This window comes from Lissotriton vulgaris, chromosome 6, assembly GCF_964263255.1.
Source record: "Lissotriton vulgaris chromosome 6, aLisVul1.2, whole genome shotgun sequence".
Classification (NCBI taxonomy): domain Eukaryota; kingdom Metazoa; phylum Chordata; class Amphibia; order Caudata; family Salamandridae; genus Lissotriton; species Lissotriton vulgaris.
In genome coordinates, this window is record NC_141694.1 from 184,085,870 (window position 1) to 184,113,796 (window position 27,927).

Here is a 27,927-nt window from a genome sequence, read left to right on the forward strand (position 1 = left end):
AATTCATAAATGTGCCAGCTCCCTAGAAGGATGAGCAACATGTTGAAAGTGCAGAACATGTTAATTTCTTTAAAAAGTTGTTAATCTCTCAAAATCTTTCAGTATGATCCTCATGAGCTAATATGTTTGGTGAATAGAGAGCTACAGCTGATGACTCATATGCTTTCTTTGTTATGTTCTTACTGGAGCTAACATTTTCAACACTGCTTATTTTACCTGTTTTGCCTCGTCAGTTTAATCACTATGAAGCTCGGTCAAACTGGAATTTCTTGTATAAATTTCCATTGATTAGTTCCTGAAGATTGGCAATATTTTGCTCTGGGTGCACTGCAGCACCAGGCAGAAGATAGTTTGGCGACCCTTCGTATTTGCATCCACAGCCATACAAAAAAGAGATTCATCTTGTGAAAACAAAGTTATGTATTGTGATGTTATTTTAAATGCTTCTCCTCTAAAACTGTTTTGTATTCTCCCTAGCTCTGATGTTGCCTGACATTTCCCTTTTTCCTTGTGCAGACACCGTTGGAAGTTGCGCAGCAAGCTGTGGATGCTGATGTGCATTGTGTAGGTGTGAGTACACTGGCTGCAGGTCATAAAACACTGGTACCCGAGCTTGTTAAAGAGCTGAGCGGTCTTGGACGTCCCGATATACTTGTAATTTGTGGAGGTGTTATACCACCCCAGGTAATTCAGACAAAAGCTTTTCTTTAAATTGATAATGCCTTTTTGTCAAAGTTCAATGTGTGCTCCTGTCCAAGAAAATGTACTTAGTTCTTTTGTATAATTTTCTAAAACAAACAGGTTAAAAATACCAACTTCAAGAATGTCACAGCGCCTAAATTCCTTTGGGAACAGATGTGAATGACTTGGTAAATTCCTGATCCTGGAATTCAGGACCTTTACAGTAACCTTCTTTACACCCTAAATAATTGTGAGATTCTGAGAATATCACGTCATATCCCTGTGACTGAAAGTTTGACATGTATAAGAATTGTAATAATGTAAAACCTCAACTGAGATGATTCTGCCCCAAGCAAATGGTTCCGCTACCTGACCTTCTCTTCCACATGACATCCCGGTTTCTATAAGCCAGTTACACCCCTTTTATTGGAGTTAGTTCATCAGTATACCATGTACCTTTTATGCAGTTACACAACATAGTTTTCAGTTGTGCGAAGAAAATCAACTTAGTTATTGTATCATCTCAAATTACACTTCAGCATTGCAGTTTCTGTACTAGTAGAGTATTTTTTTTGTTGAAAGAGCAATATTGAGCTCTTTCACTAATCGTGTACCATTTACCAACATTGTGTAATTTAGTCTTAAACCCTCCGGATCTTGAAATAAGTACGGTCATTGTCAAAAGCCCATCTGTTGTTTCATCAACGTTGGTTTTGACTACCTACATATCACCTGCCTACCATCTGGAAAAAGCTTAAGTTTCTGATTCTTGCTAACACTAGCAATTAAGGTACTGGTGTTCTGTAGAACAGAATGTGCTGGTATCAATCTTTTTGTAACCCAAACTTATTTACATAATTGACAATGCTTCCAAAATGCTGCTGCTTTGTGGTGGCCTGATAAGAGGATCCTGGCCCTCCAGCTATCACATTGGCTACATATAAACTACCCCTACTGTTTAAAGCACTTTGTATTATTTATCAGACAATTTAAAAGGTTAATTCAAATCTGTTTAATCACTGTACATCCCTGAACTGTTCACTAAGCCTTTCATCTACTTGGCTGGTTCCTAGATTCAGAAGGTGCTTCATTGAAGTACATTTTTTTCTGTAGCTGCAATTAACCTTGGGAACAACATTCTCTTGTATCTCAGATGGACGACAATGTAGACCAGTCCATCCTCTAAGTAATTAACTTCTATATGTTATACATTAGTTTGAAGTTCAGGCTATTTCTGTTATGAAGTTGGACTTCCTGCAAGGTTGTTGTGTGTCAATTTAAATGCCCGTACATAGGTTTACTGAATCATGTCCTTATATAGGCACAATTCGCATTACTCCTATTTAGGCATATAATCCCAGTCCTTATTTAGGCATTGGCCATGCAATCCAAATACAGGCATGGTCACCTTTATCCATCCATCCCACGTCACAATGAGTTTTCAGAAACCAGACCCTTAAGCCATTCCCTGCTTGGATTATTGATTTCTCCAAGAACTCATTTATTATGCATGAACCGCTATACCCTAAGGGTTCATTCATGAGGTCTTCCTCTGCCCCACTTTACATCAATGCTAGCATTCCTAAGTACCTCCCAGGTATAAATATACCTTCACTTACCTTGGCAAACCACAGCTGCATACTTGCACGGTTGCGGTTACATGCTTTCACGGCTCGCCACGGCAAGTTCAGAAGGAATTAGAGTCCCTGCCTGACGTCTTCTCTGCTCGCAGAGATTCCAGCTGCCAGTGTTCTGACTCCCTTCGTGGGATGTTGGAGTTTGAGATCCAGAAAGAGATTCCCACTTCTCTCATTCTAAGGTATGGAGATGACTAGAACCTAAAGGGACTCTTGGCACTTTCTTAACTTAACATCTTACACTCAGTATTTACCATACTACAGAAAACAGCACCTACTTCTTACTTCGTACTACACTTAGGTTAGGCACACTGGTGTAGAACTATTTAGAAGCACCAGATGAGTATCCACTTGTATGTATATGAATATAGGTCATAGCTAAAAGACAATGCTAATGCAGTTTTATTTCTTCTTACTGCTCACGCTGTACATTTTATATCTTGCATACAGTCTTGTGATCGTAACAGCTCATATCTCTTGCACAAGAAATAAGACTGTTCAATAAATCCTTTTATTGAAACGCCCGTCTATTCTTTCTGTGCAGCTCTGCAGAAACTAAGCATGCACGATTGACTGGATGAATCTGTTTTCTATTGTTTCCACGATTCTGAGACATGTTCCGATTCTAAAGGGGAACAAAGTTGTCATGTTATGCGGTTGTTAGAAACTAATCCCTACTTGTTCATTCGAGAAGTTTCTAGTGACCTCTGAGTTAGCTGGAACACAAGTTATTAACTTTAATGTACTCGATAGGAGCATACTGACCTCAGTCCTATGCTAAAACTATACTGTATGTTATTCCAATGTGCACGGCCTACAAGGAAAATAGGAACCTACACTACATGGCGCCCAACAGTTTAATAAGGCACGAATTTAACACTAGATACTGAAGTAACTCAGCCGTATTAGCTTTTTGGTTTGTTCAACGCTGAAGGATACAGTGTTCCAAAATATTGTGCACCTTATATTTGTTTCCTTGAAACTTGCTCTGCAATTTTTCATTAAACAATGTCCAATCTCTGGGATAATGCTGAGGCTGCACCAGTCGACGACTCATTACATCTCACTGTAGATACTACCGGTTTTAAGGAAACTAACTTTATAAATATCCCTCCGAATTTAAGGAAAGCCATCACTCTAAAAATGATAAAACATGGCCTAACAGCTAGAGGTGGTAGAGCAGTTTTCGTGATAGAGGCACATGAATCTTTTCAGACAGAGGTATTCTATTCATGGATAGTATTCCCAGAATCAAATTCAGTAACAAAAATGTTTCACGTCTACAAAGAAGATGAACCACCTGCGGAATACATTCCTTTCCAGGATGTTGAAATTCCACTCACATACCAGGAGCATCAGCTCTGTTTTAAAGGCGCCCTAAAACATTATAATCACATTACCAGGCGTGGTCCACTTGGTAGACCTGGAGCAACATGGCGATTTTAGCCGGCTACACACCTCATCCTGACATTTAAGCATTGTCAGACGATGAACTACTCACTCAACTCAAAGAGTTAATAAAGATTTACAGACAATTAGTCCAATATGTCATGCGGACTTTCACAGTCTAACCACCATTAACCATTCCAAGTCAAACCCCTCAACAAAAATTACTCCACAGACTTTACACACAGACATGGGTAAAATGCCCACAAAACATGAACAAATTCCATTCTGGATAGCTCAAAATATTACTCAAATCGAAGCAGTATTTCCTAATACTAGCCCTTATGAGAAACACAGAATCCTAATAATCTGTTTACCAATTGGGATCACACCACATTCGGAACACTGCACCACTTGGGGCACAGTCTTTGCTGCCATCTCTACTAAAACACATGGTGTTCTGTCTATTGCGGTAATACCTGATGTCCTGAAACAAATTCAAAACGAATAAGGGGCAGAGCCTGCTCTAAATTTAGGTGAAATTACTGAAAAACTTCAACCAGGTCTCAACAATAATATATAATATTGAAGGGGAGGCAGCATCAGTGGCAAACTGCCAACGCTTAAGGGAATTTGATGTAACAGAACATCTACACGTACTACCCAGAATAATTGAAAAATCCTATGAAGAATTAGGCAGAGACCGTTTGGGTGAAAAACCAGTTAAACCACAACTGTCTGGAGTTCCTGAAAAGGACTCTATTAAACAAAATCCTACATCTTCTGAAAAGAAGTAGGAAAATAACAAACAAAATACAAAAGAGAAACGTTCTCAATCCCGAGGTAGCTCTCCTCAAAAAGAAACCTCTGAAAGAGGTTTAACCTCAGGAATAGGGATAATTTGAAAAAAACCTGACAGGTATCAGGATACTGATACATGTTCCTCTCGTACCTTTCAGAAATTGTCACAGACATCCGAAAGAAGAGAACGGTCAGATCAAAGAGAAAAAAGTGTGAAGTCCAAAGACGATCAACCCGTTCAGAAAAATAAATCAAAACCTCAATTCTCCCAAAAAAAGATAGCAGGTCTGAAGATCAGACATGCCGAAAAGTTTGAGAACACAACTCCAGAACGGAGAAGGGGCTAAGACAATGCTGGACAGTGCAGCAGAAGTAACAATAGCTCACCAGAACCTGAAGGAACTTCTGAAGACAGTGGACTTGAATGAGTACATACAAGTAGAGACTGTAGACACCAGGGTTAGTTCTCCACAAAAGTTATATGAAATAACACTCCGGATGGAGAGACATACCAAGAAAAGTGAAAGCACTCTTTTGGGAGAGACTTTCAAATGGTTATGATATACTTGTAGCAGAACAGGACTGGCCACCAGAATATGTCTGGAGGGCCCACATGGCGAAGATATCATTATGCCAGCCTTCTCCAACCATGTTTCAATACATTTAACATATACATATGCCAGGAAATGGGCAGTAGCCCAGGCCCAGCATTATACAAAAATCATGTAGGATGGGATGAGGACTCACCTCACCATAAAATCCAATTAAAAACTCAACCAACTGCACAAAGGCAGTATCCAATAAAGCAAGAAGCTAAAAAAACAGGTCAGGGAGATCTTAGATCAACTTGAATACTAAGGGGTGATTGAAACATGCACCTCCTCAATGAAGAATCCTTTGTTTCCTGTTTCCAAACCTGACAACACATATCGTCTAGTTTTGGTTTACAGACACCTGAACACTTGTTCTAAAACATTTGCAGTGCAAAATGCACATAGTACAGCATTAATGAACACATTCAGGCATATGCATCAAAGTAAATACCGGGAGCAAATGAGCAGATTCTCAGAATCTGCCCCTTTGCTCCCGGTATTTTTGCATTTGGGATGCAGCATCCCAAATGCAAAACTCGCAATTTAAGGAATCGCTAAATTGAGATTCATTAAATTGCGATTGCATTTAAGGAATACCAAATTGAGATTCTTTAAATGCAATGAATGAAAGTAAAAAAAATAGCGAATTCGCTAATAGGGGGAGCAAATTATCATGAAGTTGGACTTCATGGTAATTTGCTAAAACGTTGAAAAAAGCACTTTTGTGCATTTTTCAAAGTTTCATGTTGCGCACACACATGCCCTTAGGGCATGTGTGTGTGCAACATATGTGCATAGATCAATTTCAGGGGTGCAACAGAGTGTCATTTTGACACCCTTGCACCCTTGAAATTGCATGAGCAATTTGAGAATACCTACTGGTACTCGCAAATTGCTCATGCAATCTCCAATACATTCCTATGGGCCGGTAGGCCCATAGGAATGAATGGGACAGCATTCCTTAATTGCGACTAGCAATTTGCGATTAGCAATTAAGAAATGTTTAGGAATTGCTATTTTAATAGCGATTCCTACATGCATAGGCTTTTGCTATTCCTAAATAGCGATTCCTTAAAAATCGCTATTTAGGAATAGCAAAAGGCTACCTTGACGCATCTGCCAGAATGTCGGTAAAAAAGATACAACCACATTAGACCTTTCTAATAGTTTCTTTTGTCAAAACGTAGCACCTGAAAGTAGGTATTTGACAGCTTTCTCAATAAAGGGGAACCTGCGTCACTTCCGTCGACTCCAACAAGGGTTCAAGAACAACCCGGGGTTATTCTCAGCAAGAGTAACAGAGTTACTAAAAATTTACGATGACGAGGCATTGTCATATGTCGATGGCATCTATCTGACAGACAATGACCTGGATAGGCACTTGAACAGGGTGAATACCATTATATTGGCTTTGCCTCTGAGGACTACAAATTCAATTTCAAGAAATCAAGAATTGCCCGCTTCAATGTCCTTTTCCTAGGATATGAACTTTAAAGTGAAGCTAAAAGCCTGGCAGCTAACTTTTTAGAAAAGTTTGCGCTGCTCCAACCTTCAAAAACTCTGAAAAACGTAGTCGATTCTAGATTTCCTAAATTTTGGAAGAACTTACATTATAAATTACGCACAAAGGGTTAAATCTCTCTACGAATTAATCAAACCCAATTTAAAAATCAAAAATTGGACTCAGAAACACACAGATATCCTGCGTTCACTTCAAGCTGACATGTTAGCAACAAATCACTTACAACACTCGTAAATACACGCAATTTAGTGATCCTGGATCATTCCGGGTCAATGCGGATTCACCTACTTAACTTTCAATGCAGGTGAAAAAGTACCAATTGCATACAATTCACATTTGTATACACTAGCGGAAATGCGCTTTACATCAACAGAAAAAATTGTGACAGCAGTTCAAACCGCTGTAGCGAAAGAAAGAGCTCTAGCTCAGGGGAAACGCAGAATTGTCGTGACTCCAGTACCAGCCTTAGAGGCGGTTACAAAAGCAAGCATTCCGAATGCAAAAGCTTTAAATACGAGATAGATCCAATGGGTTAATTCTCTTGCTGCAACAGATGTTGAATATGTGTTTGATCCTTATTTGAAAACACAAACATTCTTGCAATACGAACACAAATGTCCTCTGCCTACTGAGATTCTCCCTCTTGACCAGTATGAATTTATAATTTATACTGACGGATCAGCACAACACGCTACGGGAAGTGCAGCATTCGCGATCGTTAAAGGATGTATGCGAGATGGCAAATTCAGACCTATGGTCACAAAAACACAGTCTCTTGGAGACTATACAGCTCAGCGAGCTGAACTACATGCATTCAAATTGGCACTTGAAAATATGGAAAAACCACAGTTGATGGACAGAATGCAGAACAATGTCATACATTCACCCCAGTACAGAGATCTGGGCCCAAATCCATCGTTTTTTGCGCTCCACACCACCCCAGTTCAGACATATGCAAATCAGTCTGACCCTGTGCCTCATGGGAACAGTCCAGCCCGAACTGCCAAGCCATGCCTTCCCTGGACCGGAAACAAGCTTCCGAGGACCGGTTTCTGGCATTCCAGCCGTCTTCAGCCCGGCTTGCTTGAATCCAGTGGTGTGGAGTGCATGGGGCTCACTTCTGAGCATACCCATCCCACTCGGGGTGTCCAACAAACATCTTGCCTTGGATTAGCCAAGATCAAAGACATGAACACTCCGTCCATACCTAGACCTGCAAGTAATAGCACTACACAGGGGGAGGTCGATGTACCTAGTATTTTACATCACAGCAGATCAGATTCTGAATGGAAAAAATGGTTACTCTGGCCCACAGACACAAACATCTGTCAAGAACGATTCCTGAACAAAATACAGGGTTTCACTATCAATAGGCCAGACCCACGCTATGTTTAAAGACAGCATCCAGGGTTAGTAATAACATACATTGTAGGAAAATTATGCTTTGATTGGCTATAGAAATCTACACTAGAGGTTGTGAAACAACACTTATCTTTACTTAAAGAAGGCGCAGACCTTTGGATTTTCTTGCCAGGTCCAAGAAAACCGTGTCAAAAACATTTCATATATGCCGGTATCTACGCTGCTTATAATGAAATAAGGAAGATTACCCTGGCAAAAACTGCAGAAAGAGTACGAGAAATTGATCGTATTCATTTAGAGAAATCTCTCGCTGTAGTCGACAATGGGTTAACGACTCTTGTCATCCAGGATATATTCGTTAGGCAACATTGTATCCTCTGCCATAGACATTATGAACAAGACTTGGTCATGCTACCACAAGGCCAGTCTCAACTACGTTCTATTTTGCTATTAGGCTGGACGCTACAAAACTTGCGTGCAGACTATGTGCCTTTCTCTGTTTTCAGAATTCAATCACACTAATAAACAGGTCGAACGGGCACAGAGGGGAGCAAAGTATACAGTGCTGAGCATTAAAAAACTGGAAAAATTGCCATTTACAGTAGCAAAAAAACATCTACTGTATGGATCATTCATGTCAAAATAACTCTGCCTGTTACAACTTTCCATTTTCAGTATTGCCTAAAAAATATACCAGCAGGCAAATATGAAAGGTTGGATAAAGAATACATCACAACATCCTGGGATTTACCTTACACACAGATTTTGGAGTGGGGGGTGTGAAGTGTTTCTTAGTGGCACACACTGTGAAACTTCACTAAGCGGTTCTCTCCTATGTCAGGGTATTAATTTACACGGGGCTTGTAACACTGCAAATTTGTCCTGTCACCTGCAAGGTTCACTAGCCGCAGTGATTAATCCAATTTTTGGACAACTTTCAAATGGAAGTTACATTATGTTGAATGATCAAAGCTGCTGTGGCATGTTGCCAGGCATTCCGTATCTAGTAACAGTTACTTTCAGGGTCACTTGCTGTATGCAAGTTTTGTTCCCCAAAATAGACACAGTCAGGGAGTCGCCTTTATGGCCTTCGCTCTATATCTCTTCTCTACGAATTGATACTTTAAGCCGAATGAAAGCCATTCTTTTACAACAGACCGTGCCTTTGACCTCGGCCAAAGAAACCTATGATCTACAAATTGCAAGGACTTCGGCTAAGATACAGGATTTGTTAAGTTCAAACTGCCCTACACATTTCAGAGGAATGTTGGGACGTATCCTAAACATGTCTGATACAAGCATTGTTGTGCATGTATTTAAGAACGTATGCTCAGGACAGTTAACACCTTTTCAAGCAGTCCTCAGAATCATTCCAAACTTTGTGCACTCGGTGTTTGGTGGTCTGCCGCTAATTCTAGCACTCATTGCAGGAATCCCGTTTTTATTCCTACTGCTATGCTATGGCAAGCCAATCCACTCCACCGGCGTCACTCCCAACACAGTGGAGAAAGTTTTCCAGGAAAGGAAGTGTCGTGAGCGCATAGTACAACTTTTGGGTTTACCTCGTCTACGAGAATTAAATACCACATGGTTTCTGTCATTCAGACCAATCTGGCAAGATTGCAACTTACCTGTTGTACGCTGCCTGCTTTGCGGTGAAGAATGCGTGCTAGACATCTGTCTAACACTCCCATCAGTTATGCCAACAGATATCGACACTCTGCTGGACCTGATAACGACCCATGCTCTGTGTTGTCCCCAGAGGCTACCAATCCTGATGACTGCATTCATTGAGATCTCACAGACACAAATTGCTACTGCTGAGGTAATAGAGGAAACAACGGGCACGCAAGTAACATCGTAAACAAACATTGCTGATGCTTCCAATCCTATCCTCCCTGCTCGCAGAAATTCCAGCTTCCAGTGTTCCGTCTCCCTTCACAAGGTGTTGGAGATCCGGAAAGAGATTCCCACCTCTCTCATTCTATGGTATGGAGTTGACTAGAACATGGGGGGACACGTGGCACTTACTAAGCCTATCATCTTAAACTTAGTATTTACCATACTACAGAAAACAGCACCTACTTTTAACCTCGTACTACACTTAGGTTAGGTGCACTGGAGTAGAACTATTTAGAAGCGCCAGATGAGTGTCCACTTTTAGCCTGTGTTATTTATGTGTATGTATATGAATGTAGGTCATAGCTAAAAGACAATGCTATTACAGTTTTATTTCTTCTTACTGCTCACGCTGTACGTTTTATATCTTGCATACTGTCTTGCGATCGTAACAGCTCATATCCCTTGCACAAGAAATGAGCCTGTTCAATAAATCCTTTTATTGAAACGTCTGTCTATTCTTCCTGTGGAACTCTGCAGAAACTAAGCATGCACGAATGACTGAGTGAAACTGTTATCTACTGCTTCCACAATTCTGAAACATGTTCCTATTCTAAATGGAAACACAGTTGTTATGTTTGTGTTTGTCAGAAACTAATCCCTTCTTGTTCATTTGAGACGTTTCTAGTGATCTCTGAGTTAGCTGGCACACAAGTAATTAAGTTTAATGTACTCAAAAGGAGCATACTGACCTCGGGCTTATGCTAAAACTATAGTGTATGTTATTCCAATGCGCAGAGCCTATAAGGGAAATAGTAACTACACTACAAGGTGTCAACATATCTATGACTCTTTTGCATCAGCACATAGCCTATAAGGGAAATAGTAACTACACTACAAGGTGTCAACATATCTATGACTCTCTTGCGTCAGCACTTTAAAAGATCTAGTCTACAACAAATGAATGTCTTATTCTGTTTTAAGTGTCATTAGTTCAGAGACATATTTTTGTCTTTTAGTTCCTTTTGGCATGTTTCTAAAAAGTTAGCTGTTCAACTGTTCATGCAGAACTACAGTGTTAGTGATTTATTAAATGGATACCTTTTTTATTGCTAATATTATCATTTTTAAGGTGTTGTAGATTTCTCTGTTATGGAATCGTAGTTTGTTCTAATGGGAATTGAGTTGTAAAAACATAGTTTTACACCTAGTGCTGCTGTGGTGTTAAGCTGTAATAAGACAGTAGAGGTGCTTCAGATTCACCTGGGGAAGAGGTTTTAAATGGCATGGGGCAGTAGTTCATTGTAGGTTCCTGTGAAATATGTCTCAAATTCTAGGCTACAAAAAACACCCTGCTTTTAAGACTTAGGAAAAAATAAATTAATTCCCCTTCACCATGGAAGGATTTTATAGTCCGGCAACAATGTCGTTTTTAGCCTAGGATATACTTTTTGCTGCAATCCGTACCTTCATTATGACTCGAAGGTCATCTCAAGACAAATAAGCAGTTTGCACTATGGAGCCTTTCTTCAGATGAGGCTCAGCTCAGCAATGTTTTGTCTCCTTAAGACACTTTACTGATGTTCTTACTGTTTGGACTTTGCAGACTCCTGAGTATATGTAACTACCTATTATTTTCTGGTGGGAGTATTTCTGCCACTCATAAACTTAGGAGAGCCAAAAAGCCTAATATCTGGTAGGTGGCCACCAACCAGTCCTGTCACCAGGGTTAAGCCATTATCTTGTTCTGGGAGCAGTTTCACTGCTCAATAAGATCAAGCACTTGCTAGGCAGCTCTAGGCATGCTAATGCAAATTAGCCTGTAGGAGCTTCCATTTTGAAAAATTACTTTCTAATAATTTGTTTTCTTAAATATTTATTATGAATCAAACATCACCAACAGATTGGATTTTTAATAAGTATGAAAAATAGACAATGAATGACTATTCTAGTCATTTCCCATCAAAAGTTACAGATTAAAGTTTAAAGTCTGTACTTTGACATTTTTGTGATCCAGCTACAGCCCTGCCAGGAAAAATGACTTTTATGGCTAGTCACTGAAGGAGCATGCCAACTTAATTTTATGCAGGTCTCATTTTTAAATATCATGCACACTACCTTGTGGGCAACAATTTGTAATACGGGGTGACTTATTAGTTAAAAGCAGGGTTTTCTACTGGTCAGAAAGGGTTATTTTGACATGTACAGGTTAGACAGGATTGTTTTTGGGGTGCTGCAGTCAGGCTACACATGGTAGACCAGAAGGCAGGTTTTCAAGGCCCACTCCGTGGATGGCACGATGTAAATGTAGTAGTATTTGTATAGCGCCCGAATCGATCCCCGAAGGGGTATCTGAGGCGCTTGTACGCATACTGCTGTGGAACCCTTCCTGGCTTTTCCCTGTGAAGTGCCCACTACTGGGCATCCCCAAGGTGAAGCCAGGCATCCTAGCGTTGTTGGGGCCGTTGTGGAGATTAAGCAAGCTATTGCCCAGAGTTGCAGAGTGGGACCAATGATTAGAATAGGCACCGAGGCGAGAATTATCAGGTCAGCGGAAATTGAGCCCAAGACACGCCGAGGCAAGAATTGAACCGTGTTCCCGGGCTAGACCGCTGCATCAGGGTCTGCCGCTCTAACCATTGAGCCACACTTCTCCACAATAGGTGCCGCAGTCCACAGGTTACACTTCTAGGTCCTTGTTGCATTGTTTCACCACATATGAGGAACTTTTAGTCAAGTTCAATATGCCAATCCGGGATAAACCAATTTAACAATTTCTGAAATGGAGCACAGACTCTAGACTCCTATTTAGCTAGGGTAAAGGTCAGGGAGCGCTAACACCAGCAAAATATGTAGGGCTAAAACTGGGGGGGAAATCACACCAAAGATGGTAGTTTCCTACAGGTCAAATGTGTCATCTGCTTGGAGAGTCTTCTATGGAGTGCTGCAATGCTTTGCACTCTCACCATTCTTTTCAACGTGATTCATCTGACTGTTGGCCCAGGACTTGAGACATCCGTTTCTGAAGACATCCATATGCACTTTCTGCTCAATGAGCTTCAAATGGGCGGGAATAAAATAACTGCCTTAATAACAATTACCACTGGATATAAGAATATATCCTTAGTTTGAAGGGAACAGAGACTGAGATTCTTTTGTTTGACTGAACGAACCCCTAGTTAAGCTGTCACCAAACCCAGAGAGGAAAAGCCAACTTCAGAACCAATTTTGGGTAACCAGAGAGGAGGCTCATTACCCTGGCCACACCTCTGGGTGGAACACAGACTCTGCACAAGTGGAGAATGGTTTCCCCATTTTGGATTTTGAGAGTGAGGGGCACTGTGGGATTTTTGCAGTAAGGCAACTGGGTTTTACTGAAATAGTGGATAGGGATGCCCCTGGGAGATTTTACCCCATTGGTTAGGGAGTGATAAGTAGTCTCCCCACCCATAGGATGATGAACCCTACAAAGCTCAGAACACTTATTGGACCTACAGAAGAGGACTAGACCTTCTCTCTGTTGCCTTTGAGGAGCTTTGAAGGACTGGAGATGCTCCATTTTGTACCCTGGGCAAAGAAGTGGACTCCAAGGGTCAGGTACCTGACCTCGTGTAGGGCTACAGAGAACATAAAAAGCTGAAAGAGGTATTTTCCTTAGAATTCCCAGTTGACCTGTGGCAGCTGAGATATAGACTGACTTCTGCTGGTAGCCTTTTCCCGGCTCCCTGAGGTCCCTAAGGAGCTTTGAAGTGTTCTCCTCTGGTTGATTGGGTACTAGGAAAATGTTTTTGGAAACTTTTCAAAACTCTTGATACAGAACTCCAGAACCAAGGCGACCTACTGCAAAAAGTACCCGATGGGCAGTTCCACAACATCAGATTGAACTTCAGATTCATTTCCCTGAAAGGTTCCAACAACTCTGATAAAAACGACAAAGCACTTTTCTAATTAGGGACTAAAAATCTTTTTCAAGAAAAAACCTTAGAAGCTCCAGAGCCTTAGCTGGATCAACCTATGGCAGGCACCTGACTGGCCACACCACTCAGGCAGCTTCAATTTCAGATTTGTCTCGCAGGGAGACACATTTTTCTTCAAAAAAATGACAAAGTCCCTTTTTGGATTCATACTTTGAAGCTCAAACTTGTGACTACCAGACTTTCATTGGGACTAGTCCACTTGGTGTATCTGAACAGGGCTCACTCGCAGTCAGCCTAAACTCATATCTACTGCTTTCATAGACTATTATTTGCACTTGGTGCTTTTTGATGCTGTGTTCACTTGAATATTTAAAAATCATATTTTCTGTTTCTCTTATTAGAGTTTTGTCATTGTGGTCTTATTTTCCTCTTTATGTTAAAATAGCTTTTTGAATTTTATAGTTTTTTTGTGACTTTTTTCCTACTGTGCATGCACTGCTTAAATACTTCACTCATTGCCTGTGGTTTAAGCCTAACTGCTTTGTGTCAGTTTACCCAGGATCTGAGCACAGGTTTATTGTATTTGATTTGTGTGACATCTATCAGGTGGTGGTCTCATCCTTTGAGATGGACACTTGTCCTCCTCAATCTACTTTCCTACACTGGGTATTCAGCAACCTTTTCTGTCATCTTGTATTTTCAGCTAGCAAGATTGGATATTTGTATTCTTTGCTTACTTATAAGATATATATAAATATAAATATATATATATATATATATATTCTAGCAGCCCGCCCCATTGTTGCCTGGGGCAGAAGGGGACTGGGGGCAGCATTTCAGGCTTGCGAGCACTCCCGCCCTGGCCCCGCCCGCCACGACATTGTCCGTGTCCCGGAGCCTGAGCCTTACCTCAGCCGCCGTTGTTCAGGGCCAACCTCCCACCTCGGCCCCCTCCCGCCCGTGTCCCGGAGAGCCTGAGCCTTACCTCACCCGCCGGTCCCACTCCATGCGTTTTTCCTCCTGTAATTCACCGTTTTCTACCTCCCACTCCCCATGCATGAAGCAGCGCCAGTCACTCCAGGACTCACCCCCGTCCGCGCTCTAAGGGATTGTCCGGTCCTGCTCCAGGCGCCCCGCCCGCACAGGCCGCCACTTCGCCCAGCAGCAAGCAGGGCCACGGCAGTCCGCCCAGCAGGTCGCGATCTTCCGTCAATGGGCACGATCCGCAGAGATGCACAGCCTCAGACACCCCGGGCAGCACGATTCGCAGCCATTTCAGCAAGTGTTGCCAGGGAGAGCAAATTATGTGATCACGCAGACGTCCGGTGCTACTTGCAAGGGACTCCTTTATTTTTATTTCTAAATTTTTTAAACAACGTATATTTTTTATTTTTAATAGCCTATGTCCTTCTGCTTGCCCTGACGTTTTCAAAGATGTCCTGGGTGTTTGGATTGGTGGTGTACTTTTCGAGTTTACCTGGCTCAAAGGACACAGTTCTCTCTTTATAATAGTAGTATAGATATATATATTCACTGAAAAAACCATAGGTTATAGACTATATATAGTTGGGAATTAGCATTTACAAAACCTTATTTTACTCACACAAAACCATTGAAATTCGCATATATAGTTAGTTGCACTAACTATATATCGCGCACCCGCAATCCACTGCTGATCATGTCACATATTACATCATTCATGACCTGGTCAGTGACATCACTGATGACATCTCAAATGACATCACTGATGACATCACTGATGACAACATCCAGTGACTGTATGTTTCTGTAAAGTAAAAATATGTCTTACATATTGAAGAATGAGTGGATGTATAAGTGTCTGGATGAAGTATTTAGTAGGTGCATGACTGACTGTATGAGTGAGTGATTAAATGTGTCTCACTGAGTGCATGGGATAGTGACTAAACTGCCTTAATTTGTGCATCATTATGTCTGTTCTGTAAACTGCTGCATGTGTTGATCAGTAGCTATATGAGTAACTATATGGGTTATTGATTGGTTGCCCAAGTATTTGTATGGGAGACTGAGTGTGTGTGTGGGTGGCTGGGAGGTGTATGACTCTGTGCATAGATGTGTGAGCAGTTGATTCACTAGATGTATGGGTTCAAAAGTGCATGTGGAAACAGCTGTATGGGCGGTTGACTGTGTGCATGAGTGTATTGGTGAGTGAATGGATATCTCAGTGCTACATGTCAAAGTAAGTACATATGTAAAACACAGTACATGTGAGAGTTGACATATATAAATAACTGTGCATAAGAGCCAGTGAATGTGTGAGTGGCTGTATGAATCATTGTGAACTTGTATCAGGGATTGTATAAGAGAGTAAATATGTGTTAGTATATGTTTGAATAAGTAAGGTGTGTATAACTGTATAGTTGAGGAAATGGAGGTGTGATTGATTCTTTGCATGACTGACTAGGTGTGTGAGTAACTCCATGGATGAGTGTCTGTTTACACTGAGTGTATCTAAGGTTATATTAGAGTCTGAAGAGGTTCTTCGTATTATCACATGAATGATGTCATCAGTGATGTCATCAGTAATGTCATTTGAGATGTCATCAGTGATGTCATCAGTAATGTCATTTGAGATGTCATCAGTGATGTCATCAGTGATGTCACTGACCATGTCATGAATGATGTAATATGTGACATGATCAGCAGTGGATTGCGGGTGCGCGATATATAGTTAGTGCAACTAACTATATATGCGAATTTCAATGGTTTTGTGTGAGTAAAATAAGGTTTTGTAAATGCTAATTCCTAAATATATATGGTCTATAACCTGTGGTTTTTTCAGTGAATTTTCAAGGTTTTGTAAATGCTAATTCCTAACTATATATGGTCTATAACCTATGGTTTTTTCAGTGAATATATATATGGGGGAAGAGCTTCATAACTTTTTATGAGTAGTGCTCATTATCAAAAGCCCATTAGTACACTCCTTTGTGTCCATAATATATAGTTTGTGTTGACACAGGTTGAGAGTTGTTTATATGTCTGTCTGAACCTGCCAATGACATAGATTAGTGAGATAACTATTTTCCATCTTTTCCTCTCCCCCCCAAGTGGCAAAAGATATTATGTTTTGCACTTAAGTGAGCACGAGCACTTTCGCACAATGAAAATTATATATAGAAAAAAATCATTTTTTTATCTTTCTCATTACACTAGTCTATTCACTTTATCAGCACTCGTTCAGCTTCGGCACACAATGTCAATAGGCCCCACTATGAGCAAAAATGATGTAAATAGACAATATGTGGGTACCATGCAATCACCAAAATAGATATTAAGCGCTGTTTATGGTTGTATATAAGCAAAGTAGAATATCTGCTTATAAGTTGTTGTTGCGTATGCATTGTATATAGGGGGCAATGATTTAGTCATTTATCAATGCTCTTGATTGGCATAATGTGGTTTTTAAATGAGAAAATAATCTTAGGAATGGTATTATGCATAACATTTGCACATATAACTACTTTTTGCTCATTTGCACATATTATAACCAATGCGTATTTTGCACAAACAATATCGACTGCGTATTTGCACATTGTATAAATATGAATCATGAACGTTGCTTAGAATATGCATGTTCATTGGCACGACAAATATTGACTTAAACATAGACAGGAAATAGGTGGTTTTTCAATCTGGTTCCGTATTTTTGTATTCATACGACATAGGCATGTTGCATGGTACCACAATAGTATATATTGTGTGGAGGACTAAAGGAGGGACAACAAGTTGACCATCACATTTCTTTTAAAAACAAGTACAGCCTAAATGCATTTGTGCAATAATAGTGAAAGACCTAGTTAGAAGTGTCTTTAACTGTGATCAATATCTGTATTTGTACTGATAAGAATGGAGAATACAGTAATGATTTTTTGTTTATTGTACACTGGGGCTATACTATCAGTCAACGTTATAAGATGTCGCCCATGTCCTCGACCTCGAGAATAATGTGTTTATCATGTTAGTCCTTTCACTTTTCCTGAAAATTTCAGCCAATTTCGTCCATCAACGCCAAAGTTATTCAACATAGAATTTTCAGAAATCCCTATTCAAAAAAATCCTAACTATATATACCTACTGGCGACCGCCAGTAGGTAATATATAACATTTCTATGGCAAAATAAAAACCCCTCATTTTGTTCCTTTGCAAATTAAATGTTCTAAGTGTTAACACTTTATTCCAATCAAGATGACTTCGGTGTGCCATACGTTTGTCACAAGTAAGACTGTTAGCGCTCTAGTTGTTCTTTAGAACACTCTGGGACATTCTGTCCCTGAGCTATAGTTGGGCTACATCTGGCTGATATTTGGGCTACATTTGGTTTTCTTTGTCTCTGGTGGCCATGTTTGGGCTACATTGGGCTACATTTGGGCTCTAACATATATATAGCCCAATGTAGCCCAATATATATTTTTCAAAGTTAATTTTCGTAAAAACCACTGGAGCATATATCTTGAGACATAGCAAAGGCACATCGGGCTACCATTCCCTACAATTTTGCCAAGTTTTGTGGAAATCCATTCAGCCGTTCGAGCTAAAAGTGAGTCCAACCGCCCTATGGAAAACTCAATGTTAAAAACACGTTTTGGGACCCCCCCTTTTTTCTCGGCCCCCGCTTGACGAAACCCCCCCAAACTTCCAGGGGACACTCAGAAACAAAATGTGCCATTTTCCTGTAAATTTCAGCCAATTCCGTCCATCAACGCGAAAGTTATTCAACATAGAATTTTCAGAAATCCCTATTCAAAAAAATCCTAACTATATATACCTACTGCCGAGCGCCAGTAGGTAATATATATAGTCTACAGTCTGCCTCTGGTTGATACAATATGTAAGTAAGTTTCATCTTCTACTAGGATATTATTGCATTGTTAACACATCTGTCTTTCTCAGGTTTACAAATCTAATTATCTCTACAGCCAGTGCTCCCTTACTGTATATTGGATGATTATTAGTCTGTTTTTAGTGTTTAGTTATTTATTCCTGTAAAGTCCTTCTGCTGTCCAGCTTTATTACTGGCTTAAAAAAAGTCCATATGACCACCAAACCCACAGTGGTGCGGCGGTTACTGCCGCACCAGTGGTCTGACAGCTGAATTACAACTTCTGCGGTTGGACCGCAATGGAATGGCGGCACCCGCTAATGGGTCCGCAAACCCTGGCGGTGGTGTGGCAATGTGATGCCGCAGTAAGCTTGGCAGGGCTGCTGCATGAGTTTCCTCTCTGCCAGCAGTCTCAAGGCGGTGTTCACATAAGGAGACTTCTGACGGTGTAGAAACTAAGGATACACCACAAGGCCCCTGGTGCCTCAGGCCATGGGGATGCATGTAGGGAGGCACATAGTGTGGCCCCCTGTCTGCATGCATGCCCAGTTATTACACGGCATGGACTTGACAGTCAGCCTCTCGGCGGCGTTTGACACCATTCCCCAGTTTGCATGTTTCAGCAACTGCAAGATGTAGGTGTCACCGGGAAGGCCTTGCAGCTTCTCCACTCTTTTATGCACAGCAGAACCAATGTCAGCAGCTACGGTGGGTTCAATGCCAAGTCCTTCAGTCTTCCTGTGGCCCCCCCCCAGGGCTCCTCGCTCAGCCCCACTCTTTTCAATCTTTATGTGAACCCCTTGGCCTCATTGGTGAGATCTTTTGGCTTCCAGGTCCTCTCCTATGCGGATGACACGCAAATCATAATCTCCATCTCTAATGGTTTCAGCTGGTTGCTCAAAGGTTCAATCTATGTATGACTAGCATAATACGTTGGATGAAGGACAACTCTCTTAAAATCAATACAGGCAAAACTGAGGTATTGGTTTTCGGCCCTCAGTCCTCGATTTGGTCTGCCACCTGATTGCCCGAAATCTGCAATCCTCTTCCTGTCCAGTGACAATGGCTAAAAATCTGGGGGTAATTTTTGATGAGGGCCTGTCTTTTGTTGCCCAGATGAACCGCACGGTTAGTACTTGTTTCCATATTCTAAAAGCTTTTAAGAAAGTGCTGCCCTACATTCCTTCGGATGTAGATCGGCCCACCATTATTGCCCTAGTTACCTCTCGGCTAGACTATCGCAATGCATTATACCTCAATGTCAGCAAAGACTCCTTGAACAAGCTTCAGGTGGTGCAAAATGCTGCGGCAAGACTTATTCTTAACATCCCTCAACATCAGTCTGTTAGGGAAGGAATCCATGCCTTGCATTGACTTCCGATCAGGAAGCGCATCACCTTTAAGACTCTGAACATGGTGTACAAGGCCATGCATTGTACAGGATAATTACATCTTAAAACCTAGTTCCATTGGTACACCCCAGGCAGAACCTTGAGATCTCCCACTCAGAAAAAACTTGTCTCGCCTAGATTTTGTAGGTCCAGGTGGGGAGGCCGCTCATTTTCTGTGGCGGTTGCTAGACTTTGGAATACCGTCCCCTCCCTTTATCACCGCGGCCAACTCACTCGAGTCCTTTAAGATCTGAAAGACCTGGCTCTTTGCCTCATAGTTGGTTGGTGCTAGTCTCTCTTTCGTCCTGCTCAGCGCCTTGATACCTTTTGGTTTTAGTGCGCTTTATAAATATGCATCCTATCCTATCCTTTGGCCCCGCTCCCCCACCGCCAACTCGTCATCAGGCCCGAAGGCATTTCCCCATTAATTATCTATGCATAAAGTAACTCACATATTCATCTATGCACTCACTCACAAATCCAACCATTGACTCATCGTTTTATTCACCCTGCCATACAACTACAAATACAGTCTTGCTGACCAAGAAAACTTTTTTTGTGTTCAAAAGTTTTTATTGGTTGCTTTCTGAACAAATGAATACACAGATCATACATAAATATCAACAGAATACTGCAAAATAAACTAAATAGCAAACAAAAGAAAGGAAAAATTAACACATATCATACACTGCCAATAAACATCTATTCATGTACTGCAACCACATAGTACAGAAGATTACTTATAGAAGAAATTAGGTAGCGAACAGGTATAGGCCAGGTTTGAGCAGACTATGAGCTTACCCATCGGTAAGGGGTATATTTCATGGTGGTTTGTGTGATTCAAAATATGTGGCAAGACTATCGCACATATACCTATGGGGGGGTGTCCATGCTGAGTTTTGGAGTGCAATTGTGTCAGCGCCCCTGAGGTGGGAGACCCAATTTAACCAGCATTTAAAAGACGCTTTGTTTGTATCCTTCCAGTTATTTAAGATGACTTTAACTGCTGCTATCAGGAGAAGATCCAAAAGGGCCCTATCATTGTCGTTCAGGAATTCCACACTAAGGAAGCCAAATAGCAGCGTTGAGAATTCCCTTTTAAGGGTTGATGAGAGTAGTTTAGAGATAAAATCAAAAATACTATCCCAAAAAGGTTTTACGCATTTGCAGTAAAACATCAGATGTGCTAGGTCTCCTGTTTCCTCCTTACAATTCCAACACCTGGAATTTTCTCTAATCTTGTATAGGTGTAGGCGAGCTGGTGTCCAATATACTTTGTGTAAGAGCAAAATTGTTGTCTGTTATAGGGCTGGCAAAATTTTATTTCTAGAGACTGAGTCACACGTTTTGGACCAGACCTCTTTGGAGATCGGGGAAGAAGAAACATTTTAATGTAAAAAATTGCCAGAACTATTGTTTTTGGTCGATGTGTGCTTTAAGTACCATGTGCAATCTCCCATTGAATCAGTATGCTGCTTATTTGCAGGCCTCCTAACGATTATTATGCACTGAAATAACAATGATTTTTCATTTTGTTTTTTTCAGGACTATGATTTTCTTTTTGCCTCTGGTGTCTCAAGCATATTTGGCCCAGGAACACGCATTCCAAAAGCTGCTGTCCAAGTAATCGATGATATTGAAAAATGGCTGGATAAAAAACAACAATCAATATAGAATCCAGTTCATAAAACGTCTCTCACTATTTCACTGATATGTGTAGAATGTATCACCAGGCTTATGATTTCCTCGCTGAGGTCAAAGAAAGTCCTATATCTGATCCACATGCGTGTAATGTGTATGTACTTCCTGAGAGAAGTGTTATTTTGTAACTTGGTCATCTGAGGCTGGAGAACTTTGTACTTTACTAATGTAATGAAACATTGTGAATATTCTAAATAAATAAATAAGTGTTTTAAATAAACTGTAAATATTTTTCATTGAATTTAGTTTCATGTATTGATTAATTCCGGCGAAAACACTTGCACAACCGTTTAATTATTTAATTAGCATAATTTCTACCCTGCAACATTGTTACAACCATACTTTTATGTTATATATCTCCTAATAAAAAAGGCACTGCATTGTGCCTGGTCTGGGAATTATTACGAAAAGTTATTTTGAAATTCAACGTGCTCCGTGTTCTGGCTGTTTTCTGAGTACCTCACACTCATTTACTTTTTTTAGGTCTGGTTTCACAAGCAGAAGCCTTTTGTTACCAGTTCTTTAAAATACACATAGAGTGCCATTTGGTATCTCTCAGAAAAAAGGTATTTCTCACTTCACGCTATGGGCTAATAGGTATATCATTTCACTTCCCATTGAGAGCTTGCATTGTAATGCATGAGGGATTATCTAACATTTCAAGTGTGCACCTTATCATGACACATTGACTGCTTTATAAAGAGGGGCACCCTATCCATAAAAGGATCATTGTATGTTTTTTTTATTAGAAGCATTTTTTTAAATAAATTAGTTAGTTCGCAAATTGCAAGCCAACCAGACTTTGTGTTTTTGCTGACTGTGTGGACCAGCTTCAGTCAGTTTTGATTTTCTTATGATATGGTGTTCAACTTCTTCTCTATTTTGGTTCTTTCACTTGAACATAAATAAGAAAGAGCTCTTTCAACCAATAATGCACTGGTATCATGGCAGTACAATACCTTTTAGGCAGGCATCAGTATGTTAACATAGATCTGTGCTAAATCTAATGGTAAAGAATGACAGTTCGTTACATAAAATGTTACACTTTTATATATAAAACAGTGTCCTTACGTTTAACTGAGGTCCATGATGAAGAAACTGGAAGAAGTGGTGTGTCACCTAGGTTGATTTGCATGTTGTTCCTCAAGACTGAAAATGTAGGCAGTTTGTTATGCTTTCATATGGGTTTGGGTCAATGTCTGCCGTGGAGGCATATTCATGAGGGCGGTTAATAGGTGATTGAACTTAGGCAAGTGGCTTTGGAACAGAAAATTGATTGGGATTCAGTGAGCTCAGCACTTCATTTAGGGAGTAGCAGGAGTTAGGGGAGAGATGGGAATTCAGTGCTGATTAGTGCACAGTAGAGCTATTTAAAGAGTGACTTTTGCATTGTGTGGCTTAACAGAAAGATTGGTAGTAGAAGGGAAAAATAGGTGTATACCTCCAGAGGTTGGAAGTAGTGAAGTTAGCAGAGTTGACTATTTTGTTAAGAGGGGAGGAGAACTGCTCAAGGATGACTAGGGACCCTAACAGTAATTGAACTTTTTCGTAGGACCAAAACCTTGCTGAGAAGACTTAAACAGCCACTCTTTCTGGGCCTAGATGGTAACCTTAAAACAGGCCATGAGATAATGCTGGCCTGTCTCCCCTGGCACCTTGTCTGAAAGGACGGAGCACAGTGAGCATTGTTTCATGCAGCTATAATGCTCTCACACACACACTTGCATTGAAGAAACCACATCTGTCATCAAATTGTGCTTTTTTGAGTTGAAAGAAGGCACAGTCAATACCAACGCACCTTTATTCCTACCCCAGTGAAAGAGGCCTATTCCTCTAATGGAGAAGTGTGTGTGTCAAAAATCTACTTCTGGTGAGGTGTCCACTGTGCTTGCATTTTGCAGGTTATAGTACAGCTCTGTGTCTGACATTGAGCAAAGCAATATGTTGTCAGACTATGAATTATCATTCTCTCCTCCAAACTCCAGAACTTAAAAATCTGAGCCAAAAAGTCAGTTGGCACCCCCTACCCGCTCCTCATCTGGGAAGAGCAGCTGGTTTCATTTTTAATGTATTTCAGATCAGATATGTGAAATAGAGTTGGTACCAACACCAGCATCACATGTATCTCTGCCCATGCATTACCATGCACCAGTCTCACTCAGCTTTGTGAGACACTCTTCCTTTTGCAATTCCAAACTGTCAAGCTCTGTAGCTGTTTATTTCAAGTGGTTGTGTTCCCTTCAACGCTCTCATACCATTCTTCTTGATACCTTAAATCAAAAAAGAGCACTTAAGTAGTCCCTCTCTGGATGTAACTGTCCCATCAGTCTTGGCTTGCTTCATCATCACGTACACCTGTGATGCACCTCTGGACCACTGTTTCTCTTAACTGAATGCATTGTACTTAGCAAGTTATGTCATACAAATGGGGTTTACATTGCTGTATAAGTTAAAGCTCTTAGTCTGGCCTACTTGTAAATCACACATTTAATTATATTTTCTTTTTCATTTTTATATTTAGTTTTTTATTCCTTTTTCTCGATTCTCATGTAACAGGATCCACTATAAAGCAGTTTAATCTTCATTGTGTTATGTCCACACAACTTAAAACTATAAATAAATCTGTTGTTTGGTCTGAAAGGAGTGAATCAAGGTTTGGCCCCTGGGCGCCCAGGACCTGTCAGCACTTTATCAGGGAGCAAGCAAAAGTTTGGAATTATTCATTACTGTCTTATAATCAGTGATTGACTTCAACGTAATGTCCCACACTGTTCGCTTTCCTTGGATGTATGTTGAAATACACAATTTGATGAATAATCGGCATTGTTGAGACCCATTTGATTTTGTTTTTCCTAACATGTTTGTTAATTAAGTAATCTCATGACTAGTGCTGTCCCCAAGTACAACTCCAAATTCAAACCATAAGCAGTTGTGCCTCCATTTATCTCTTCCTTCCTCCCCGCGCATCTTGTTTAATTGACTTGATTTTTAATGTTCCTGTGGAAGTTTTGGTTCTGAAACATTTTTGAATCCAGTCTTTCTTTGTGAATCCAATAAATCTGCACTTAAATGTCTCTTCAGTGCCATCTCTTTGGTCATGTCAGTGATTGTTTTACTATGCTGTGTTTAGTGAAGTCCTACCTTGATGTGAGCTGCACACAGCCGAAACTGTGACCCACAAAGCCGAAACTTGTTTCCATGACTAGCACCTAGCTCAAGCAGTAAGGCTTTAATTAGATAAACATATGTAGTACCAGCCCTAAACAGAATATAATGAGTGGGACAGGTGTAAACTGAGTTAGTTAATAAGTGTGTTGTAGTAATGAATTGAAGTGCTCCTTGAGCCTTGCATTTCTATCTCCATGGTAGTGTCTCGTGTGGGACAGTTAGAACCTGGAGAGCTGACAAGCCGGAGTTGGTGCTGTATTTATGTCGAACAAACTTCTTGGAAACTTACCAGTGTGTGGCTTCTTAACACTGGCGACGAGGGACGCTTGCAGGAGACAAGTTTCCTACCAACTCTCTCCTTTTTGCGAACCCAGGGACTTGGTTTTCTTCACCACGGCAACCTAGGTTGTGTGACCAGTGATACGACTTCCCTGTTTCTCTGGCGGATTCCAGGATGTATCCTGCTTCTTTTCCCGATTTTCAGTAAGCTTGGGGCTAGAGTTGGGCATTGTTTGCTTTGTTTTGCCCCGTTTTCTCATTCCAACTACTTTTGTTGTCTCGCGACTGTGCTCTCATTCTCGCGCACACGCTAGTGTGATGCGCTTCACAAGCACACGTCATCACGTGACACGCACCTTGCGTGCCGCCATCTTAAGTCTGTAGTCAATCTCCATAACAACCCACTACGGAGCCACACGAAGCTGGCTGACTAAGAATTAGATCCAAAGTATTTTGAATTCAGCGTTTTACAGGTACTTGTTTCACTTTTATTGTCTGCTGACATTTTATTATATCTAGCGCCCTAGCAATAAAAAAAAATAAAAAAAATGTATGCAGCTGTAGTATGTACTATTGTTATCAATACTAGGTTACTTTAAGGAATGTTCATTCAGGCTCTACTCCATGTTCTTAGAATACTAAGTTATGCATGTTAAGTCATTATGAGCCTGTTCTCTCCTATCGCTGGTCGTGGGTTATTTTCCTTCTGGAATAAAACTACGAAATTTCAACTATAATTTCGTCTCTTCAATTTATTTCATCAGAAGACCTTACTACATATTTTGGCGACGATTTACAAAGGTTCTTCATCACCGGATTCCTCAGACCCACCGACAAAAAGAACTTTATTTCAACGGATGTTCTCAAATTATTCGGGACTACGCGGATTACGAAGAAAACAAATTATCGTTTTCCTTTTCGATCGTTTTACTGAACTGTGAGTGTGATTTAATTCATTTTATTCTCCGTTAAAAGAGTTACAGCAACTGTCAGTTACCTGGTTGTCTTCGTTTGAACGCAGCCTGCGTTCTATTCTCGTGACACGATCCATCTTGTCTGCCTCGCGTCTGGCACGCTGAAGAGAAGCTACGTCAGAACACTGAGTCAGAACAACTAGCGTGTGTTGTCATCATAATTCTATTTGGCTCACGCTTGGTACGTACAACGTTATTACATTTGTCACGTCGGCGGCCATTTTGTACAACACAGAAATTTGCGCTTCGTTGTTTATTAATTATTTAATTATACGAAGACATTTTCAACACGCAAATTTTTATTACTTATGATTTATTTAACGGAGATTTCATAGATCGGTTCCTGTGGACTCATATACCGATTCATCGTCACACAAGTAAGAATTTTGTTCTTTCTTCTAAATGGCTTCTGCTAATAACAATAATAACAGTGGAATTGTTGCACCTCCATCATTTCTAATTACTCCAGGCAAACCCCCTACGCCCTGCCACAAATGGCTGCGTGTATTTACTAACTATTTGGAAGCAATAGATGCTCTGGATTATCCTCCTTCAAGGAAAAGGGCTATTCTGTTTAATCACTTGGGTGATGCAGGTCAACAATTATTTGACAATTTATCTGTTGTTCAAACTCCACCTGATGATGATACTTGGAATGTATACACTGAAGCTTTAACTCGTCTTGGTAAACAATTCAAAGATGATCCATCTGTCATGGTTGAACGTCATGTTTTTTTTTTAAAAGGAAACAGTCGCAAGAAGAATCAATAGAGGATTATTTAGCAACTTTACGTTTCCTTGCCTCAAAATGCGACTTTGGAACTTATCTGGAAACTGCTCTGCGTGATCAGTTAGTTTTTAATTGCTTCAACAAAAAGATTCAGGAGCGAATCTTGACTTGCAAAAATCCAACATTAGATGAGGTTATTGTCATTGCAAAAAGCATAGAATGTTCAGTCGTCTCATCTAAAATTTTAGCTGAACAGAATGCTTCTTCCTCTTCCGTTTGTAATGTTTCTCAAGCATCTAATGATAATTTTGATGTTAATGTTGTTTCTAACCGTTCTACTGGTAAAAAAAAATTTGAGCAAAAATCTAATACGTTTTGTTACAGGTGCGGTTCAAAATGTCATATTGGAAACCACCCTAAGTGTCCTGCACAAGGTAAAAGGTGTTCAAATTGTAAACGCATTGGTCATTTTTTTGCATTATGTCGTTTACCCGAAGATAAGCCTAAAGTTAATATGGTATATTCTGAAGAAGAAATTTGTGATGCTTTGAATGTTACTTCCTTATCATATATTCAAATTAATGCTTTGTGTGACTTGAATGTCAAAGGTCCTATTTGTAAAATTTCAATTGGTATCCAAACCATACAAGTTATGGCGGATTCGGGATCTCCGATCACCATTCTAGATGAACATACTTTTCAATGTTCTTGGAATAACACAGAATTACTTCCTACCGACGTCAACCCCAAAGCTTTTGGAGGGTTTGATATTACCATGCGTGGTTATTTCCCCGATAACATCAACTTCAAAGGAAGGGTAATTTTCACTAAAATTTACGTTGCACTTAACGGTAGAGATATTTTGGGTTGGCAGGATCAAGCTAGACTTGGAATTATTTTAAAACCTGGCCACCCCGAACCTGTTGCCTTGGGTGATATGCCTATTTTTGCCATTCTTGATAATTGCAATGATCCTATTATGTGTAACGTTTTAGAAAAGTACAAAGATGTTTTTGAAGACAGAATTGGTTTGGTTAAAAACGTTGAACATACCATAAAATTGAAAGAGAAAGTTTCTCCTGTT

The 27,927-nt window shown here is 40.4% G+C and overlaps 1 protein-coding gene across 1 annotated transcript in view; it reads left to right on the forward strand.

The window, feature by feature from the left end:
- MMUT (methylmalonyl-CoA mutase) overlaps positions 1 to 21,933 on the forward strand; it is a 267,755-nt gene extending 245,822 nt beyond the window's left edge. Inside the window, exons 12-13 of the mRNA XM_086926220.1 lie at positions 517 to 684; positions 21,537 to 21,933. Of these exons, the coding sequence (XP_086782346.1) occupies positions 517 to 684; positions 21,537 to 21,665 (297 nt within the window). The 3' untranslated portion in view covers positions 21,666 to 21,933. The remainder of the gene's footprint in view (positions 1 to 516; positions 685 to 21,536) is intronic.
- The last annotated feature ends 5,994 nt before the right edge of the window (positions 21,934 to 27,927 follow it).